The sequence below is a fragment of the Natator depressus genome, chromosome 9 (genome assembly GCF_965152275.1).
Source record: "Natator depressus isolate rNatDep1 chromosome 9, rNatDep2.hap1, whole genome shotgun sequence".
Taxonomy (NCBI): Eukaryota; Metazoa; Chordata; order Testudines; family Cheloniidae; genus Natator; species Natator depressus.
This window is the reverse complement of record NC_134242.1, coordinates 27,187,232-27,209,887: the sequence shown is the minus strand read 5'-3', so window position 1 is coordinate 27,209,887 and position 22,656 is coordinate 27,187,232. Positions and strand designations below refer to the sequence as shown.

General features: G+C 41.1%; 1 protein-coding gene and 1 long non-coding RNA gene across 2 annotated transcripts in view; one reads left to right on the top strand and one right to left on the bottom strand.

The window, feature by feature from the left end:
* LOC141993922 (uncharacterized) overlaps nucleotides 1–22,656 on the top strand; it is a 63,790-nt gene that overhangs the window by 19,952 nt on the left and 21,182 nt on the right. The gene's annotated exons all lie outside the window — the stretch shown is intronic.
* Nucleotides 173–22,087, bottom strand: MINDY4B (MINDY family member 4B). The gene is made up of 11 exons (XM_074962846.1): nucleotides 22,007–22,087; nucleotides 21,292–21,468; nucleotides 18,631–18,750; nucleotides 15,036–15,130; nucleotides 11,923–12,088; nucleotides 11,405–11,470; nucleotides 10,700–10,770; nucleotides 9,756–9,828; nucleotides 7,425–7,598; nucleotides 2,024–2,204; nucleotides 173–312 (listed from the first exon to the last, which is right to left on the bottom strand). The coding sequence occupies exons 1-11, from the start codon at nucleotides 22,085–22,087 to the stop codon at nucleotides 173–175; spliced, it is 1,344 nt and encodes a 447-aa protein (XP_074818947.1).

Genomic DNA, 22,656 nt, shown 5'->3' with positions numbered 1-22,656 from the left:
CCAAATGCAAAGTGATTCATAGTAGACTATAATGCCAGTCTAAGCTGGGAGTCCTGTTAAGATGGCAAAGATTGTTCTAATGGTAACAAAGCATTCTTTTCCTCAGTGGACTTCCGTACTTTACGGAGCCAGTCACAGGACCGTGGATGCCACATTTGTGCAGTCTCTTTCTTCAGAAGAATGGGACAGCCCCATTCCAGTTGATGGCTGCCCCCTCCCACTTAGTTCTGATTGCCATCTCCATAGAAGGAAATCTCTTTTCTGGATCACTTTCTTCACAAGGATTCTTTTCCCAATGATGAGAATGAGTGTCTGAAAGAGCAATGCCCCAAATTCAGTGAAAAAACCCCAGCAATATGAGTCTAATTGCTACAGCTCCATTGGCTGTTTTGTGCAACCGCTGATCAGATTTTAAAATTCCACATTAGAAGCCTAATGGGACTGTGTGGTAATATTCTGCTCTTCTACATGCAGAGCTGGTCTAGAACTGCTAGGCAAATGCAGCTATTGCAGATGAAACTCTAGACTCATGGCAATATGCAGTTTAAATTTAACATAGGTGGCACTGCTTGCTTTCCAACAGTTCATAATTTCAAAGGCGACTATTTTAAATGTTCAGTTTTTGGGGTCAGAATTTCAGAAAGTGAGGCTTGAAGTCTGTGGGCATTACAAGCATATGGGCATGCAACTGGAACGAACTGTTGGTGTAAAAATGGACAAGGACCTCACATCCTAAAAATCTGACCCTAGTTTACAATAGCAGTAATGACCTCTGGGTGGCACACTTCCTGGCAGTTTAAGACCAGCTATGTTAAAGGCCCTTGGGCTCTCAGTCCTTCCCCTTGATTATAAATAGGCTGGAGAGGCCCTTTCCATCAGTTATTACTTGATTCTGAACTCAGTGAAACGGTTCAGAATAAAGTCTTGCTGTCCCATGGGTTATTGTGCCAGTCATTAGCTGTTTAGAAGGCTGTTACTGAAAATACATCAAAGTCTGCACCTGCAGCAGCATGCAAAGCTCAGGATATACAGTTTATTAAATCAGAGCAGCCAAAACGTCCCCTAGTGGCTTTTATATAGCAGTGATGGGGCAAAGGGTGGTGGGAAAGCTGCAGGTGGGGTTACAATGTAGTGCATGGAATGAAAGTATAATCGTTGAGTCACAGTTCTAGGGGCCATCCAACCAGAATGGCAGTCCCTGAGCCACCTCCTGCAGATCCAGTTCCCGGCTCCAATAAACTGCTGTACCCCAAAAGACCTAGCCTCAGCGGCGTACAATGCAGTAGAGTAGCAGCAGACTGGCCGTCATGGCACACTCTTTTTCTGTACCTATTAGATACAAATGGATGATCTGGCCTATGGGCTGCAACATCATGATGTATCTGTGCCATTGTTTCATTAGGGGAGGACAGTTTTGTGATTAAGTCATTGGACTGGGACTCAGGAGATCTGGATTCAATTCCTAGCTCTGCCATTGACCTTCGGCAGGTAATTTAATCTCTCTGTGCCTCAGTCTCCCATCTGTAAATGTGGATAATAATACTTCCTCTCTTCCACCCTTGTCTATTGAGATTGTGAACTCTGTAGGGCAGGGGCTGTCTCGCACTAGGTGTCTGTCTGTTGGTAGAGTTAGGCCCTGATCTTGGTTGGAGCCTCAAGACACTACTGTAATACATGTAATAATAATAATGTGATCCCAGTCCTGCATGGTGCTGTGCTCTCAATTCCTATTAATATTGGTGGGTATCGAGGATGCTCAGCATCTCAGAGGATTCTTGATATTCATATATAGATTCAAAAGTAGTCAATTCTACTGACAATATTCTTAGATATCGCCCCAATAATAGAGCTTCTGCTCAAGAATATTATCCCCACCCAACTGATTATGTCTCTTAAAATCAGCTTTTGATCTGAGCCATCTCTTATGCACTGTTTACTGTATCTTCTACATGAACAGACTAATATTAAACACTGATAGTGATATACATTTAAATACCTTTCTTTGATAAACTTAAATGCCTACCTACTGTTAGATGTACTGTTTTTTTCTGTGATGGCTGCCCATTATATAAGTAAAGATCAAAGATGTGTTCCATTTTCCAGTCAGATAAGAGCAGCCTGTTTGTGCTGAAGAGAACAGTGTATATGCCACTGATGTTGCACAGCCAGATGGGTAATTTAGGAGTCTTTAGCATGCTTCCAACCTGGGGGGAAAAGGGTATTTCAAACATACTTTCATTATTAATAGGCACTTAATGTCTATGTTGCTTTAAAGGAACATTAGTTTTACTGCTCTGAATACAGAGTTACTAGGAGGTATTACTGTCCATTCCCTCTAGTAATATCTCTACAGATACCTTTTAATCAGGACATGAGTAAATAAGTCAAGGTGGTATGAATGATATATGTCTCAAGTTGAACTCCAGCGCTGATGAAATCCTCACCTGTGCTTTCATGTCTATTGATTTACAGAAGCTGAGGATCTCACCCACTATGTTTTAGCTTGAGAAGTGCACTTTGCTTTATGGATAGTGTAATAAAAAACCTCCAGTAGATCCTAAGCCTGGGAATATATTTACGGGAATCAGCTTTTAAAAATAACACTGACATAATGGGGTTCCAAATGGTCTAAGAAAGGGTGAGATAATGAACGGGTTGTAGCCAGTTCAACAAATTGTGGACCCAATTCCACAGTCCTATGTTCATTCTAAAGTGCATTTGTGCAAATGCTACTGAACATTGGTGCTATTCTGTCAGTAGGTCTGTGTGGTAATGTAAGCAGCTAATATCAGCATCTGAAAATATAGAAAACAAACAGTGGTATGATGTGGTGTGACCGTGGAGAGGAAGCTGTATTCAGCGGGGTTTGAAGGGCTGAACATTGCAACAAGAAAAGTCTTTCTAAAAGTATGTAATCTATTTCTCCCCACGAGTAGCAGTGAACTCTCCCAGTCCAGTATGTTTCCAGGTAGTCTGAGCATTGCATTATCCTCCAGGACCTGCTTCATAATGTCTCTTCATAGAAACCTCAGACCTCTGGGCTAGGTTCTGATCTCAGTTACACTGGTGTAAATATACAGGAACTCTCTTGGGCATAATTCTCATTTCGCTTACTTATATAGGTTTTAGGGCTGTCAATTAATTGCAGTTAACTCATGCAATTAACTCAAAAAAATTAACTGCAATTAAAAAAATGAATCATGATTAATTGCACTGTTGAACAATAGAATACCAATTGAAATTTATTAAATATTTTGTATGTTTTTCTACATTTTCAAATATATTGATTTCTATTACAACACAATACAAAGTGTACACTGCTCACTTTATATTATTATTTTTTATTACAAATATTTGCACTGTAAAAATGATAAACAAAAGAAATAGTATTTTTCAGTTCACCTCATACAAGTACTGTAGTGCAATCTCTTTATCGTGAAAGTGTAACTTACAAATTTAGATTTTTTTTTGTCAAAACTTTAGAGCTTACAAATCTACTCAGTCCTACTTCTTGTTCAGCCAATCGCTAAGACAGACAAGTTTGTTTACATTTATGGGAGATACTGCTGACTGCTTCTTATTTACAATGTCACCTGAAAGTGGGCACAGGTGTTCGCATGGCACTTTTGTAGCTGGTGTTGCAAGATATTTATGTGCTAGATATGCTAAACATTGATTTGCCCCTTCATGCTTCGGTCACCATTCCAGAGACATGCTTCCATGCTGATGACGCGCCTTAAAAAAAATAATGCGTTAATTAAATTTGTGACTGAACTCCTTGAGGGAGAATTGTATGCCTCCTCCTCTGTTTTACCCACATTTTGCCATATATTTCGTGTTATAGCAGTCTTGGATGGTGATCCAGCAGATGTTCGTTTTAAGAACACTTTCACGGCAGATTTGACAAAACGCAAAGAAGGTATCAATGTGAGATTTCTAAGGATAAATGCAACACTCGACCCAAGGTTTAAGGATCTGAAGTGCCTTCCAAAATCTGAGAGGGACAAGGTGTGGAGCATGCTTTCAGAAGTCTTAAAAGAGCAACACTCCGCTGCGGAAAATACAGAACCCAAACACCAAAAAAGGAAATCAGCCTTCTGCTGGTGGCATCCGACTCCGATGATGAAAATGAACATGTGTCAGTCTGCACTGCTTTGGATCGTTATTGAGCAGAACCCGTCATCAGCATGGACGCATGTCCTCTGGAATGGTGGTTGAAGCATGTAGGGACATATGAATCTTTAACGCATCTGGCACGTAGATATCTTGTGACGCCGGCTACAACAGTGCCATGCAAACGCCTGTTCTCACTTTCAGGTGACATTGTAAACAGGGAGCAGGAGGCATTATCTCCTGCAAATTGTAACCAGACTTGTTTGTCTGAGCGATTGGCTGAACAAGAAGTAGGACTGCGTGGACTTGTAGCTTCTAAAGTTTTACATTGTTTTATTTTTGAATGCAGTTTTTCTTTACATAATTCTACATGTGTAAGTTCAACTTTCATGATAAAGAGATTGCACTACAATATTTGTATTAGGTGGATTGAAATATACTATTTATTTTTTTATAGTGCAAATATTTGTAATAAAAAATAAATATAGTGAGAACTGTCCATTTGGTATTCAGTGTTGTAATTGAAATCAATCTATTTGAAAATTTAGAAAACATCCAAAAATATTTAAATAAATGGTATTCTATTATTAACAGTGCGATTAATTGCACAATTAATTTTTTAAATCGCTTGACAACCCTAATAGGTTTTATAGTGATGTAACACCACTTAAGTTGCTTTGGATTTATACAGGGGTAAGTGAAATCAGAACGTGCCCCCATAACTTAAAACAGAAAAATAATGGGGGTGCTCTCTAAATGGTATAAAATGTAGTAAATACTGCTGTTACAGAGAACAGGCCAAATTCAGTTCTGGTGTAAGAGGACAGAAGTCCATAGACTGCGATGGAGTTGTGTCTGCTTACAACAGGGCTGAATTGGCCTCTCATGAAAGGTCTTGTGTCTCTGTTGGCAGGCTATTGTGAGGATCACTTGGGGAAATGCAAATTTAATGTCTCTGGGTGTGGCCTTTGAACCTTGTTTTCATTGCTTTTCCATTAGGTTTGGACTCTGATGTCATATGATATATATTTGGCAGTCTCAGACCAGTGCTTCATTGACAAACAGCTTGCATCCAATGGCCATTAGCATTAAGTCTGGTGTGTAAAGATGAATTACCAAGGTGAAATGAGATATGACCAATCTAGAGACAGAATAATTCCTCACTTTGAGAACAAAATCTGTCAGGCAGAATTAAGTACTGAAGAAGAAGGAACCCCCTAAACAGTTTATAGGCTCTAGTCCTTAGACATATCCATGCAGTAGTTTATTAGGAAAGACAGCTAAGATTAACTCTAGCATTTGATGGTGTAAATAATCCCTCATACATAAAAGAAGAAAAGAAACTTTATGTTTTGCATTATTGTGTATTCTCTCTTGTTTGGGGAGGGGGGAAAGCATCCTATCTAGAAAGTAATGCAAGTCAGCTGAAAAAAGTGAATTGGACAACAATGTCTTGTATGTCAAGTTTGAAATGATCACCATGCTATTGATGTACGTAAGCCTCAAGAGCATGACAATGAGAGTAACACATGTAAGGAAAGAAAGAACAACATGTACTGAGTCTTCTCTGGATAAGTGAAATTAACCCCAGAGGGTCATGTTTGCATTCGTTCTGCATTAACTAGATCTGTGAAAATATTTCAGTCTTGAAAAGGGAACTAATATAAGAAAACCTTGGCTCAGGTCCACAAAGGTATTTAGGCTTCCAAATTTGGATCTGGGCCCTAGTAACTCAAGACCTTAAAATAATGTCCCAAGACATTAAAAGACTCTTCAAGCAGCTTAAATCCCATCTTCATAAAGGGCAGACTGTGTTGTTTTAAACTCCTATGGGAGTAGGCAAAAAGCAGATGGAAGTAGCAGTTTCCCAGCATTGACAGTCTAGAAGTGTATTTGAATCTTTAAAGCAAATCGTGACTGACTAAACTTCACAGAACCTCTGGGAGATAGGTAAATCTTATCCTTATTTTACAGAAAGGGAAACAGAGGCATTGACAGGGTATGTGAACTGCCCCAAAGCCACACAAGTCAGTAGCAAAGCCAGGAATTAGAACCCAGAGAATCATGACTCTCAGTCGTGAACACCATCCATCAGACCACACTGCCCTTCTTTACATATACATCAGAGTGTTTCATTGTCTTCATTCGTCCCATCAGCGATACTTTCACTCTTCAGCCAATTTTATTACTGTGTTTGATGAGTTACTCTGAGGGCTGTAGCTTTGAAGCCCTGGAGTTTGCAAGGCAACACATTGAGCACTGGGGTTGTTCTCCTATGGCCTGAACAAGGGTGCTGAAAAACCCTTAGGGAACAAAGGAAAAGAATAGGGAGCACTGGAACCTATATAGCAGCTCCTCGGATCTGCTGGTGGCGTAGGCACGTGAGCAAAGTGTGGTTGTTTTAGCCATCTAAGTGGAAGCTCCTGTGATGCAGCAGGCCAGGGATTGGACAAAAGGAGGGGGCAGGAGTGTGCCTTAAAGGTTCAGCATATGGGCATCTAGCAGTGGGGATTGAGTAGGGGAGGCGGGTGGGAAAGTGTGGGAGCTGTAGACTGAGAATGTGTGTGTCTGTGTCCAGCAGTAACTGTAAATGTGTGGCCATCCATTGCCCTTTTGTATTGGCAGTGAGTGGAGTGTGACTTATACAATGAGAATGTGTGTGTGTGTAGACCTGGCTAACTGGGGCTGGCTGCATTTTGGCTTAATGCAGACATTGTCAGCATTAGTTCATATGGCTTTCTACAAATGTATTTCCATGTTTTCTTTGCATGATCCTCCTTTTCCCCCTGTCCCTCCTCCCACTGACTCCACCTACTTTCTACCCAGCTACACTCAGATTATGTGCCTATGATCTGTTTTTATGCTAGTTTTGTGTGTGTCACTGTTGGCACATTTTAGCTGCATGGCAGGGTGGCATTGAGACAACAACCCTGTAATTACCTAGCCTTCAGACGCTTTACTTCATCACTTATTGCCTATTCCCTTATTCCACTGCCTTTTTCCAATGCCATGATGTGGCCCCCACCCTCAGTAACCGTTGTGCTTTCAGTATATTGCCCAACAGGAACCTTTCTAAGATGGTTTGCAGGTTTCACATGATTTGTCTTCATTAGTATTTTATCTTGAGTTACCTAACTCAAATTAAGAACACGCTTTATTTTCCAGTGAAGATAAGCTCCCAGTCTACAGAGGCTAAATGAAATTTAAGGGGAAAGCTGATGATATATAGTGCACTCACTGTAATAATCTAAAGCCAGGGGATCTGAGCATAGGAGTGTCAGTGCAGCTCAGTGATTTGCATACGCTCTCACCTGGAGGGGTCTGTAACGCTCCGCTTCCTCCTTGTTCCAGTGTAAATAGCCCACATCATTGCGGGCCAGGACTCCATGCAATAGTTCTTGCACTCCACCTTCACTGTCAAATTTCTGGAACCCATTAAATACATGTGGACTTGCTCTGCCTGTTAAAATGACGTTGAGAATTGCCTAGAGGGGAAATGACCTACAATTACACTTTCAGGCAGCGGAGCAGAAACTACGCTCTAGAATTCCTTGCTGTTGTTCATCATTCCTATAGCTCCTTTTTTTTCTCTATATAGAGTAGGTGGCACAAAAGCATGATTTCATACACATCCGTCTTAGGCATTTTCAGGACACCTGTCACCCTGGTATCTACATGCCAATAATAATACTTGCCATTACATAGAGCCTTCCAGATGTCACTTCCCTGTGACAAAGATAAGTATTATGAACTCCGTTTTACAGATGGGGAAACTGACGCAGAGAGGTTAAGCGACTTTCCCACGGTCACATCGTGAGTCAGTGGCATAGCCAGGACTAGAACTCAGAAGCGTTGCCTCCGAACCCAGGCTCATTCTTCTAGACCATGCTTGTGTTGATGGAAGTTTCAAAACTGTATAATCAGTAGTAAAAACCCCATTGTGTCTATGGGAATGTGAGGATGGATTCATTATATTAATTAATGAAAATACGGGCAGGCAGCAAAAGCAAACTCAGACTTCTGCTTACAACAGGTTGCCATCCATTACTTCACCAGGATGTGCTTGCTATTAAAGACAACTTCTGTTCTCTTCTCATTTCCACTTGTTTTGCAAGCGTCCTCAGAGAGGAAAAGCAATTGCTATGATTCTGAACCCTAGGCACTTAAATCTTGCTTGTCACTGATGTCTCCCACAAATAATTGCATAGGTGCTGAAACTAGGGATGCTGCAGCACTCCCTGGCTTGAAGTGGTTTCCATTATATTCAGGGTTTACAGTTTGGTTCAATGGGCTCTCAGCACCTCCACTATAAAAACTGTTCCAGCATCCCTGAATAACTGAGGTTTATTTTATGCTGCACAAGGACATATATCTATTCGCTTCCCCCTAACACCTGCTTGTACTTCTGTATTATCCTTTAGTGTGCCTTGAAGATAGACCTAGGTAGGCGATCTGTACCTTCTGATGCCTTTTGATTCAAGTAACTAGAAGCGGGAAAATATTTGCATTTACATTTGTAATGCTTGCCATGTGAGCATTTTTGCATTTTGTCAAAAATCCAAAACGGGCCCTATTTTTGAAAAAATACCAAACTAAAACAAGCCCACTATCATGTGAATCTTTTTAATTTTGCATGTTTTTAGACTTAATTTCCTGTTTTTATGATCTTTTGCCCCCAAAGCCACATAATTTTCAGAGGTGGAAAAATACCTAATGAAGCCACCATAGCAGATGTCAGGAGAATGCCTGAAGCTTTACACAGCCCAGCAATGCCCTTGGCAATAAAACACAGCATTTTGCGACAGTAAAAACCATAATGATGGCTCTCAATCCTCATTGTCATTTCTGGATACAGACATCCAGCACACAGTAATCTGCTTTTCTTCTCTGCAAATAATAGGTGCCAGATCCTTAGCTGGTGGAAACTCATGTTACATCCATTGAATGAGGATCTGTCCCATAACCCTTTATGGCCTAACATTTGCCTTTTAGCAAAACATAGTAAAAGTTATGACTGTTTTTCTACCTCAGCCACCAAATGATGTAGGAAATCATCTTCATCATGGGTAACATTAGTGATTCAAATTCTGGGAGACCAACAGTCAGCTATGGTAGGTGTATGAACCATGAACAGTAAAAATCATCTGTTTGATAGGACTTGTAGAGGCTGACGCAAATAGTTTTTGAGTGGGGTGGGATGGGGATATCTACTGGGCCTACTCTTTGCTGCCTGGTTTGTTCTGTTTTCTCATTGTATTTTGGTGTGTGGTGATATTTTTTGAGACTACAAGTTTAGTTGTGGCCAGGACATCTAGAGTTTGTGTACAGATGTTCTTTTTTATATTTTAAATGGAAAGTAAGAAATCATAAAAATATTTTTGTAATTGGGAAGACCTTGATGGATTCTTTCTGAAATTGAAAAGACTAGAAGCAATAATGGAAATTGACCTAAAATGCGTACACTAATGTTAAGACAGTCAATTAGGAGAGCACGATTCTAAAGTGTCAGAATTACCTTTTGACCATATTTGGAAGTGGAACCATTTACTTTTAGGTGGGTCTTATTAACAATTGTGAATATTAGGTAAACTGATTACACATATTTTACAGGAACCATTCAGGAAAAAATCACATAGTCCTACCTGTCTACAGATGAAGTTTCCAAGACTGAATTGTAACAGATGAGATGTTGTGAAGTCTAGGTCTTTTTGGAGCCTGTGCAACCAAAAACAAAGTATTATTGTGGTGTCAGCTGAATGATAGGAATGACTCTGTACATCAGTGTATGATTGTCAAGAAAAATTAAAGTGGCAATATGTTCCTCAGGGTTCTTTTGTTTTTCTTTATTACAGGCAAGGCAGTGGTGATTGAGCTATACTTTTATTTATAAACCCAGGTTTAACTTTTATTCGAGTTGGATCTGAGATGCAAAATTCAAATTTAGACCCAGACCCAAACTTTCCCAAAATGTATGTATGTTTGGTTCACAAGGTTTGGTTCCAGGTGATCTCTAGCATTTTCTGGTAACTATTATTAACAATTCTAATAACTATCTTTAGGAATTGAACTGAAATGTTAGTGGGTAACATTTTGAAAAGTGCCTAAGACCTGGTCTACTCACCTATTTTGTATGGCTATATCTATTTTTGTTAGGGGTATAATTTTTTTAAAACTAAAATACTGATACAACTCTGGTGTGGATGCAGTAATATTGGTATAAAAGTGCCTTATATCAATACAACTTATTCCCTATCCTACATAGGAATAACTATACTCATATAAAGCACCTTTACACCAATACAATTGCATCTATTCTTAGGGTGGGGATAGAGGTTGTGCCACTTACCTTTATTAGTATAGTTAGAGTGATAATTTTTGAGTGTATACAAACCCCTTAGTGATTTAGGTGTCTAAGTCCCATTGACTTTCAGTCACTGTCACCACTATCTATGTGATAAGAGTTGGTACAATACAGGTATAATTTGGCTTCCCTCTCCTAATTCCTCCCAGTGTCATGAGGAAAGAGACCACTTCATATGATATTGCTAAACGTGTATAGAAGGTTTTAAAAAAAGACGTAATTTACCTTTCCAATGTCCTAGAGAAAAGCAAGCTGTATAGAAATAAGATCACACCATGGCTTCCTTCACCTTTGAACTGATAAAAAAACAATAAAGAAGGAATTATGGCAGTTACCCATGATTGGTTGAGATACCCCTTCTGTTAACTCTTCAGATTTGTATCCCTTGCGCCTTTTGCTACAATCTTAGATGAAAATACTGGACCAAATGCATGAGCTGCTACTGCAGTCAATGGGAGCTTTGCCACTGACTTATTAATCACAGTAGGATCAGGTCAAAAGGGGTGATAGAAATCTTTCATATCATTTCTATTATTTCATAGAACAAACTACAGTCCTATTTGTTGTTTTCTTTGTATGCAGATTTTAACAAATGATTTTAGTGACTTTACAATTTTTTTGTATTTTTACAAACCACTTTTTCATTAACATAAAATTTAGCTCTTGATTACATAGAGTGGAGTATCCTCATCCCATTGAAGTCACTGGCCAAACTCCCATTACTTTCACTGAGAGCAAGATCAAGCCGCGTAATGTATTGTTCTAATTTCCTGTAGTGAAAATCAGAAATGATTCATGACATGTTCATTAAGTTTCTGAAGATCACATTAAATATGATGTTATAAGCAAGATCAGTTTTTATACAAGAAATAGAATGGGTGGGAAGCAGCAAAATAACTCAACATAAGAAATTGCTTATTCCTCACTTACACATTGTATATGATCACAGATAAATTTCTGAGCTGCTTCTTTCTCAAAAAATTCAAACAGCTGGAGCTGTAAGTCAGGAACATAAGAAAAAAATAGAACAGAAGACATTAATTATATCCAAAAGTGGAGTTTTCAACCCACTGTTGTATTTCTTTCAGACAAACAAAAGAATAATATAGAATCTAATCTGACTCTGCCTGAACTAAGGCATTCAATTATATACAGGAAAACTAAATAAACAGTTATAAAGTTAACATGTTTGCCCTTTTAGGAGGGTGGGAGAAATCATAGTTGTTAATCAAAAATAATTATAGCCTCTGGATTCATATAAAGCCTTTATAAAGAGATAGAAATACCTTTCAGAGCTCCAGCTGTGACATGGATCTTAAAGTGCTTATAACTTGTAATGTATCATAAGGTAGGGCACGGGTTTATGAGATTTTATATTTGTCTTTTAAAAAAAACCCACTTTTTTCTGCAAATCTTGTTTATAACAGGTACTGTATCTTCTTACTTACTCTTTCAGTCAAGTTATCTATTTTGTAGTCTATATTGGGTGTAAAATAAGTATCAGTGGTGACAAGACATACAATGGCTTTCCGACGTTCCCCTGCTGTCCACAGAATATCTCCCAGAGATTCTGCAAGAGCGTTTTCTTGTTCTGTTTGGCTCATTTCACATAAACTGTAATGCAGGACACAAAAGAATATGAAAGGCATGGCAATGGCCGATGAAACTACCACAGGAAAATTTTAAGGCATTGTGTATGCTCAGGGACATCCCTGATTCAGCAATCAGTGCTGGCATCTAAACACAGACAGTGCCATACTGGGCTTTGTATCAAATGAGCTAAAGGACCGGCACAAGCGCAGCTACACCAATTGCTGGCAATTGTTTGCTGAATCAGGGCTGTGCCTGAGGATAGCCAAGATTGTTACGAACATTATGGTGTTGAAGGGTTTTCTTATTATTATAAACGAGTGCCCTGTGTTCTGACATGATTTGGTCTTTGCTGTGTTAGAACCATTTTATAAGCATGCTACAGAATTATGATACAGTTCAATGAAGGTTAGGGTTCTAATATTCATTCTCTAACCTGGGTTGCCTCTGTCTGCGTAGGTGAGATCACGATGTGTTATGATATGGTCAGGATACTATCATGGAATAACCTGATCCCTGACACAATAAAATATGTATGTAGATCAGCCTTAGTTGACAACCAAATTCTATCCCCACAGTAAAACTTGTGAGAGGAGGCCAGAGGACCTTGAAGTGTTTCTGGCAGATGATCCTCTCATGGGGATGAGCTTAGAGGGTTGGAGGAGGACAGAGTATGAAAACGATAGCCCTGAGGTACCTGCTTCTCTGCAGCACTGCCTCTGCCTCTCCCTAGAATCATGCTGCCATTGGCTGTCCATGTCACAGTGTAAGTTAGTGCTATTAGCAGCTACATTAGCTCCTGCATGGTTATCTGCCGCTGTTAAAGGGGGATGGGGAGCATGGCTGGAAGAGGTTTCAGGAGTTCTGAGAGGGAGGACCTTGCCACACTGGCTTCCAGCCCTTTGGATGCGTTCCCACTCAACTTTAGTGTATTAGCTCCCCTCCAAGTCTCACTGAGAGGGGTTTAAAAGTCTCTGTTAGATCTTTGCTCATGTTTTTGTCTCTCTCCTTTGGTTTCTCTGAGGGTGCTACTGAAGACTGTCACTGCCAGAGAAAGGAAGATCTGCCTTTATAGCAAGTGCAGCTTTACAGAGCTATCCTGATTACCCTGTTTGCCCTATCACCTGAACTAGGGCTAAGCAAGTTCCTGTTAAATCCTGCCTGATCTCTCTGAACCTTGGGCTGCTTTTTGGGGGTTTCAGTGCTGCATGGCATAACCTATAAAGAATTAGGGCCTGGTCCCATTGACAGCAATGAGGTTTTTTGGTTCATCAGGAAAAGGATTGGGCCCTTGGTTTGACCATATTCTTGTTGATTTACTTTCTAAATAACACATTATATGAGCCATTGAGTTATTTTCAAATAGTGTTTAGTGCAGGGGTAGGCAAAGTTTTTGGCCTGCAGGCCACTTCTGGGTATAAAAATTGTATGGTGGGCCATGAATGCTGCAAATTGGGGGTTGGGGTGTGGGAGGGGATGAGGCCTTTGGCTGGGGGTGTGGGCTCTGGGATGGGGCTGGAGATGAGGGGTTTGGGGTACAGGAGGGTGCTCCAGGCTGGGACTGAGGGGTTCGGAGGGTGGTAGGGGGATCAGGGATGGGGCTCAGGATGGCAGGCTCCAGGCAGCGCTTACCTCAAGCAGTTCCCGAAAGCAGTGGCATGTCCCTCCTCTGGCTCATACGCGGTGGTGTGGCCAGGTGGCTCTGCACGCTGCCCCATCTGCAGGTGCCACCCCCGCAGCTCCCAGAAGCAGCAGCATGCCCACGGACGGCTCCTACGCGGAGGCGTGGTGCTGGCCATGAAATTCTGAACTCTGCCCCATCCGCAGATGCTGCCTCTGCAGCTCCCATTGGCCATGCTTGGTGTGGGGGCAGTGTGTGGTGAGCCCCCTGGCTGCCCCTACATGTAGGAGCTGGAGGGGGGACATGCTGCTGCTTCCGGGAGCCGAATGGCAAGCTCCTGACCCAGCTCCCAGGCTGGAACACTGGAGCGGGTCAAGCCCTTGACCCCACTCCCTGGCAGGAGCTCAAGGGCAAATTAAAAGGCCTTATGGGCTGGGTGAGGCCCGTATTTGTCCACCCCCAATTTAGTGGTTTTGTGGCTGTCATAGTGAAATACTTGTCAACCCACATAGCCTGGTTCTCAGCTCCTTGACACCAGTGTAACTCTATTGATTTCAATGGAGGTCCTCCTGATTTACACCAGTGTGAGGAAAGAATCAGGCCCATGAACTCCATGTGTTCACTAGCCTCAGCTAGTGTAGAGTTATGCCAGTTTACACTAGCTGAAAATCTAGACCGATGTGGTTACTCAGATTTTGGATCCGTCAAGGAAGATATCACATTGGAAACTGGAAGGATTTGCTAAGAAAGGAGCTGCAGCACAAACGGTTAAATTTTTTCCTTTAAAACACTGGTGAATTCCTATTACAATATATTCAGCCAATTAGCCAGCCTGAACCCCAAATCTGGCTCTTTACCAAACAGTGCAGTCAGCACATGCATTTGTTATCATTAAGAAGGACCACACGTGCAGAGAGGGGTAGCACCTGTGTTTTCAGGGCTTTCATTCATTTTAGCGCTACCACATTGGTGTCCTTTGCAATGACTGCTGACCCCTGCCTTCTCCTTTCAAACACTGAAAAAGAATGTGCTTGAGATCAGGGGAGGCTTTTAATTTCAGTTGCCAGTTCAAAGGCCGGCCATGCAGCATGGAAATTGTCCATAAGTTCTGGTCACCACAACTCAAAATGGGCCAAACAAGCAAGTCTCTTGGCCATAAAACTAAAAGATTTCTGAGAGAAAAATCTATAGCAAATGGACCAGATTCTGCTCTTCACGCTTGGATTTGAGAAGCATAATGGAGAGTAGACTCTGTCTCTGTATAACACATAGGACAACACTAATCTTTCTGTTTATGTCCAAATAATTTAAGTAATTCGTATTTTTTTGTGGGAAAGTACATTTTCTTACCCTTGGAGGGGAATATTTTCCTCTCTATTTCTTACGAACAAGCAGTATTTAATGAGGTACACCTGTACAGCCATCAGAATTGCTCGTGCTCCCCCCTAGAAAAATTTCAGAGAGTTAAAAAACCGTAAAAGACCAACCCCCTGCCCCATATACTAGTGGAACCAAGCTACACTGCGCTGTGTGGATTTTATGCTAATTCCAGCTGTCTCTGACCAAAGTGTTAGCTTTCAAATACCAGTGTCAGTAATTTGTCCAGCCTGCCTGAGACTTCAAAATGGCCACCATGCTACTGACAGCTCTGGAGATAAATGGAAAAGTAAGTAGAGAGAGGGCTTATGAGCCTAAAATTAGGAAATCACTATCCAAGAAAGGGCACAATTTTGACCCTGCTAGATGCCTATGCTGGGAAGATGTCCCCTTTACTCCTTTATGCTGGCTACAGCTATCTGTATGGTGCAACAAGGGGAGAGAGCAGCTGCTGCCCAGTCACTACTTGTCATCCTGTGCAGTGGGCAGGCAGGGGCAGAGCGTAGGTGGAGCCTTGAGTAGCTAGCACAGCAGTCTGCTCTAGATATAGGACAGGTTCAGGTTGCATCTGGCTACTTTCTCCCCCTCCCCAACAGACTCCCAGAGCACCAGAGGGACCAGATTCTCTGAATTGCAATCTGATTCCTGATCTGCTTCTAGAGTAACACAAATAGCTCCTGACCCAGGGCTCATTGCAAAGTCCAACTAAGGCCTAAATTAATAAATTAACAGACCCTTCAAGATTAGAAAGTTTTGGCCGGACTTGCGAAAAGTTTTTCAGTGAGGTTAAATGGAATTGCTAGAAAGAATTGCTACATAAATAGTGGATTGTGGACATTCACAACATTAATTGCTTACTGCAGTCATCTTGCTTTTCTTTTAAGGCCCTGACCCAGCAAAGCACTTAGCATGTGTGTAACTTTAAGCACCTTAAAAAGAACAGGAGTAGTTGTGGCACCTTAGAGACTAACAAATTTATTAGAGCATAAGCTTTCATGGGCTACAGCCCACTTCATCGGATGCATAGAACACCCCTACTCTACTTGCGCTACATTGATGACATCTTTATCATCTGGACCCATGGAAAAGAAGCCCTTGAGGAATTCCACCATGATTTCAACAATTTCCATCCACCATCAACCTCAGCCTAGACCAGTCCACACAAGCGGTCCATTTCCTGGACACTACTGTACTAATAAACGATGGTCACATAAACACCACCCTATACCAGAAACCTACTAACCGCTATACTTACCTACATGCCTCCAGCTTCCATCCAGGACACACCACACGATCCATTGTCTACAGCCAAGCTCTAAGATACAACCGCATTTGCTCCAATCCCTCAGACAGAGACAAACACCTTCAAGATCTCTATCAAGCATTCTTAAAACTACAATACCCACCTGCTGAAGTGAAAAAACAGATTGACAGAGCCAGAAGAGTACCCAAAAGTCACCTACCACAGGACAGGCCCAACAAAGAAAATAACAGAACACCACTAGCTGTCACCTTCAGCCCCCAACTAAAACCTCTCCAGCGCATCATCACAGATTTACAACCTATCATGAAAAATGATCCCTCACTCTCACAGATCTTGGGAGACAGACCAGTCTTCGCTTACAGACAGCCCCCCAACCTGAAGCAAATACTTTCCAGCAACCACACACCACACAACAAAAACACTACCCAGGAACCTATCCTTGCAACAAAGCCCGATGCCAACCCTGTCCACATATTTATTCAAGTGACATCATCATAGGACCTAATCACATTAGCCACGCCATCAGGGGCTCGTTCTCCTGCACATCTACCAATGTGATATATGCCATCATGTGCCAGCAATGCCCCTCTGCCATGTACATTGGCCAAACAGGACAGTCTCTACGCAAAAGAATAAATGGACACAAATCTGACATCAGAAATCATAACATTCAAAAACCGGTAGGAGAACACTTCAACCTCTCTGGCCACTCAGTAAAAGATTTAAGGGTGGCAATTTTGCAACAGAAAAGCTTCAAAAACAGACTCCAGGGAGAAACTGCTGAGCTTGAAGTAATATGCAAACTAGATACCATTAACTTGGGTTTGAATAAAGACTGGGAGTGGCTGGGTCATTACACATGTTGAATCTATTGCCCTAAAGTTAAGTATCCTCACACCTTCTTGTCAACTGTCTAAATGGGCCATCTTGATTATCACTACAAAAGTTTTTTTCTCCTGCTGATAATAGCTCATCTTAACGAATTAGCCTCTCACAGTTTGTATGGCAACTTCCAACTTATCTGTATGTATATATATTTCTTCTTACTCTATGTTCCATTCAATGCATCTGATGAAGTGGGCTGTAGCCCACGAAAGCTTATGCTCTAATAAATTTGTTAGTGTCTAAGGTGCCACAAGTACTCCTGTTCTTTTTGCAGATACAGACTAACACGGCTGCTACTCTGAAACCTGTCTTTAAGCACCTTAGTAATTACATTGAAGTTACATTGGGACTGATCATGTTTTCAAATGTAGGTACATGCCTGCTGGATTAAAGTGAAATGTGAACACATTTGTTCCTTATGTGGATCTAGAAACATGTTGGGGCTTCCCTTATGGGACATATTTTGAATTGCCGTTGGGGAGCATGCATATGATTTGAAGTCCTCTACAGTGCATTTCATGGAGAAAAACAACAAAAATAGTGTACGGCAATTTAAAGGATGATTAAAATGTTTAAAAGAAGTTGGAAATACAGACCTCAGGATTGACTCTATGGACTAGGGAATGACAGAAATCATGAGAAAAACTGTCTAGAGAGGGGACTGGATCAGGAAATCTGAAGGGACTGAATTGAAGAAACAAGTTTTATAAATAGGAGACGGTAAATGAACAGAGGGATCTGAACACCAGCAAAACAGAGCTGGTAAATCAGTGCAAAATAACAATACCAACAAAAGAAGAGCAATAGTAATCATATCTGGACAGTTATTACAGAAAAAACCAAAACCTTGAAGAAGCAAGACAAAAGAAACAGGAAGGAAAATCCCACTGCTAGATAGGGGAGTAAACTGAAGAGTTCTCTAAATGGTTAGATTCCTGTGTACAGTTTCACTGCCTAAAGGAAGAACAGAGCACTTCATTACAAATCTTCTGGAAATCTCTAAATTAAAGAGTCCGCCAAAGGCATGAAAGGGGAAAAGTGCAGAAATGTCTCAAACTCTATTTCAGCCCATTACTTCTAGGACTATTATAAATAAATCCTGTCTCTTTTTGGTATTTATAGCCTTTAGATATTTGCAGACTGCTTTGTCTCCCCCTCAGTCATTGCTTAGCCATGCAATATATTCAACTCTTGTAATCTCTCCTCATAAATCATTCTCTCCAGACCCATAATTATCACCTCTGAGCACATTCGAATTTGTCCATATTTCTGGTATTTAGATGCCTGGAATAGAGCACAGTGTTCAGGTGTGATCACGCAGAATTAGAGTCCGGTAAAATTAGAGTACATTTGCAAATCCCCGCAGTTCACTCTGTGATACTGAAAACACATGGTCAGTCATTACATATAAAAATTTACCTTTTCTGCCTCCAAAGCATAGGATAGGTCAGAATATGGAGCGTGGAACTTGAAACATGATTTTTTCCATTCATAGCTGAAGACGTGGAATGTGTTTCCAAATAACATTTTTCGGAGCCCCTTAACATGAGAGGAATAAAGATAGAATGGGTCCGATTCTCATTTACACTAGGGCCAATTTACACCACTTTGGCAATGTAGAGGGGCCTTCAAGTAGGAGTAAATTACATTTACATTCACTTTCAGGCACCTTCCTTCACATTACCAGCGCAGTGTAAAGTGGTCATAGGGTGCATCTACATTTGAGCTGGGAGATGTAATTCCCAGCTTGCTTACATGTGCCTGTGCCTAAAAATAGCAGTGCGTCCCTCGTGGCAGAGGCAGGGGCGTGGCTAGATGCCTGAGTACATACCCAAAGGGCTAGGTGGGATTGTACTTAGGAGAGGGGGAGCCGCCACCAATGACACTGTGCTATTTTTAGGTGCAAGCTTGAGCAGAACTAGCATGGGTACATCTATGCAAGCTGGGAATTGCACTTCCCAGCTCAAATATAGATGTACCCTTCGTGAGAAGCAGGCCCTATGACATGAAAGGAAAGGAAGCATTTTTGGTTAGTCACGATGACTTATTTCAGGTCTCAATTACAATAAAATATAGCTCTAGGTTGAATTATTAATTTTAGGTTATAGCACCTAGTTAAAAGGAATCCACTTTTTCAGATTTGCTGTTGCTCTTTTGTGTAATTCCAGGAATGAAATTCTGGACCCAATGAAGTCAGTGGTAAAAATCACATTGAGTTAAATGGGGCCAGGACTTCACCCCAGAGATGCAAAGGGGCCATAAAACTGGATTAACTGGCTGCTTGGGAAGTCTCCTGTGTAAGGCGAAGCATAGAACTGGTGTGACTGTTCACTGTCCCTAGTGGAACGCCTTCATCCCTTTAGTCCTACTCACATGAGTGAAGCAATGTATATACGTGTTTGCCCATTCAAAATGGATAAAAAGCCACTGTGCACCGATCACTTATTGTGCTGCACGTCTAGTCAGAAAACACTTAATGGGAACATCTGCCTGTGGTGTTCACCTCATGAGAGCGTGGCATAGAAAAAAGAAGCTTGGTTTAGCCAAAAGAGAGCACGTTCCCCATACCAGTCAGAGTAGGGTGTTCCTGGGCAAACATCATGGGTCCCTCTGTGGACAGCCTCTGCTTAAGCTACTCCACGTCAGAGATGGAATGATTTATGCACACAGGCTGTTTTATCCAGTGAGGAGAGATTCATTTGAAGTCAGTGCGACTACTCATGTAAGCAAAGTCATTCATATACATGAGTCTTTGCAGGACTTGACCCTTACTATCTATTTTGTAAAAAGAAAAGGAGGACTTGTGGCACCTTAGAGACTAACCAATTTATTTGAGCATAAGCTTTCGTGAGCTGCAGGTGAGCTCTAGCTCACGAAAGCTTATGCTCAAATAAATTTGTTAGTCTCTAAGGTGCCACAAGTACTCCTTTTCTTTTTGCGGATACAGACTAATACAGCTGCTACTCTGAAACCTGTCTCTGTTTTGTGTGTGTTGACCAAAGCAGTTCTCTTGTCAGAATTTTACCCTTTGTGTTAAATGCCTGAGCTTTATGTTACATGGGTGTTGTACATTAATAGATAACTGGGATTTTTATTGATCCTTACAGCCTGTAGGCACCAAAGACCAATTCTGCAAGTTCCCCATCTTCAAAAATTCCATTGAAGTCATTGGAGACTCTGCATATGGCAGGATCATGCCCCAAAATATTTAGTGACTTAAAAAACTAGCCTTTTGGATAAGGGAAGAATGTTAACCTAATCTCCTGAATTTATGACCAGTGTTCTGACACGTAGGCCAGTGGTTCTCAAAGTGTGGAGTTCCCCCGACAGGGGAACGTGGAGGAACATTTAGGGGGCACATGGGGCTGGAGCCAGCCTCCACAGGGAGCAGGGAGGGAGCTCCATGCTTCCAGCGCCGCTCCATCCTCACACTCAGCTCTGCCTTCAACCCTGTTCAGCCCCGAGTCCTGCTCCACCTCCAGGTCCAGCTCCATCCTCACTCCCTCTCTGCCCCCACATGAGCTCTGACCCCAGTCACAGCTCCATTCCTCCCCAAGACTAGGTCTGAGCCCAGCTACAGTTCCACTGCGCCTCCTGCTCGGGCCCCAGCCTGGCTCTGCCTCTTGCTCCAGCTCCTCTCCCAACCCCAGTTCTGCCCCCAGCTCCATCTTCAGCTCAAGCTCTGCTGCTGAGGAAGCTTTGGCTGTGCAGTAATGGAGGGGTGTGTGTAGACAAATTCCATTGCTGGTAATGGGAGGGAGGGTGTGATTGGAAAATTTTAAGCACCACTGCACTAGGCAACAAAAATACCAAATAGCAAAGAAACAATATCCTTTATTATTTGTCATAGTACCTAATAAACATTGTATTATATCAGTTTTGTGGCTTGTACAGCAACTGTGTTCTTTAAAAGCATAATAAATAAATAAATGTATATTCTTCTTTTATCAATACCAACAAACTGCAGCCTTGAATCCAATAATAATCTAATCATCATATAACACCAGATAAATTCCCAGGTCTTTCTTGATTTGGTGAGGTTAAATTACAGCTCATGCTTAATTGACAAGATATGCTTACCACTGCCATTTCTAGGGAGATAGGCAGGCCGCCCAGGTTTGACGAGACTGTAAGCGGTTTGGGGATTGAGAAAGGGATAGTGGATAGAAACTGTCCCTGCTTTTTGGAACTTCTAAACTGAGATGCTTCCATTCCATCCTTGTTGTCATAATCAGATTTGTGATTGTCTTGGTATTTCTATAGAGAGAAATGAACAGGACTTGTATATTCTTTCAGCTGCAGGAGTTAGAAGCTAGCTTATTCCTATGCTTGGTCCTATTATTTCCTTCCCCCCCCACCCCCCAGCATCCTTTTTTCATAACAACATGGACATGATGAAGTTAAAGTTATTTTAAAAAGTGGTAAAAGATTAAGAATACATATTCTTTGTCATATAATTCCAGATAGTTAAAAGGAAACTATAAAATGACCAGTACACTGATGTTCTAGATTTGAAATAATACAGCAATATGTTTAAAGAGACAGACTGACATGTAATTCTGCAACACTGCTCAAATGGTGCAGTTTTTGTAATAACTGTATTGTTATCTTTCTAAAGGCTGTTTCAAGCCACATAATTCCTAAAATTTTCTGTTCATTGCATTATGGAAACTAACACACACATAAAATCACTTTCAAGAAGTCAAATTCCCAACAAGGTCGGGCATTTCTATTTTTGGGGTTGGGAAAGGAATAAAACAAATACTTTTCTACTTACTATTTGGCTTTTCTTTACCTCTTCCTGCAGTATTTCAGTATAACTTAACTTTGAATCTACTCGTCTTTTGACTTGCTGCACTTTTGGACCGATGTCCATAGTTTGCCAGTGTAACGAAAGCAGTTACAGGAGAAGTTACCAGTGACAGCTGAACCTTGGAAAAGAGAATTGCCTTCCTAGCTGTCTGGATTACCAGAGAACAGGAGAAGATCTCTTTCTTATCTAGTGAATAAATCATCTGAGTCATAGGCAACTACTGGAAGAGAAGCTTTATTGCAAACAAAAAGACAAAGCTGTCACATCGGCACTTTGAATGTTTTTTCAACCCTCCCACCTACAAAATGTTATTTATCTAATATGTATTTTTATTTTGTCTGTCTTCCTTATACATTTAGTTTTGAACAGGATTTCTAAAGAGTTTAAATTATTTCACTGTCCCCTATTAGGACATGAACAATAATTAATAATTAAAAAAATCCAGAGCTATTTCTGTTCAGGAAGCCATTTAAGAACAGACTTCAATAAAGGTGATACCTTTAATTTCAAGTTAGTTTATTTTAAACATGCATGATATTGAAAGTCAAATATTGGTTTTATATCCAGAAATGATTGTATTATCCTAAATACTAATGAGGGTGAAAGAGTTATCTGTACATATTTATTGTTTT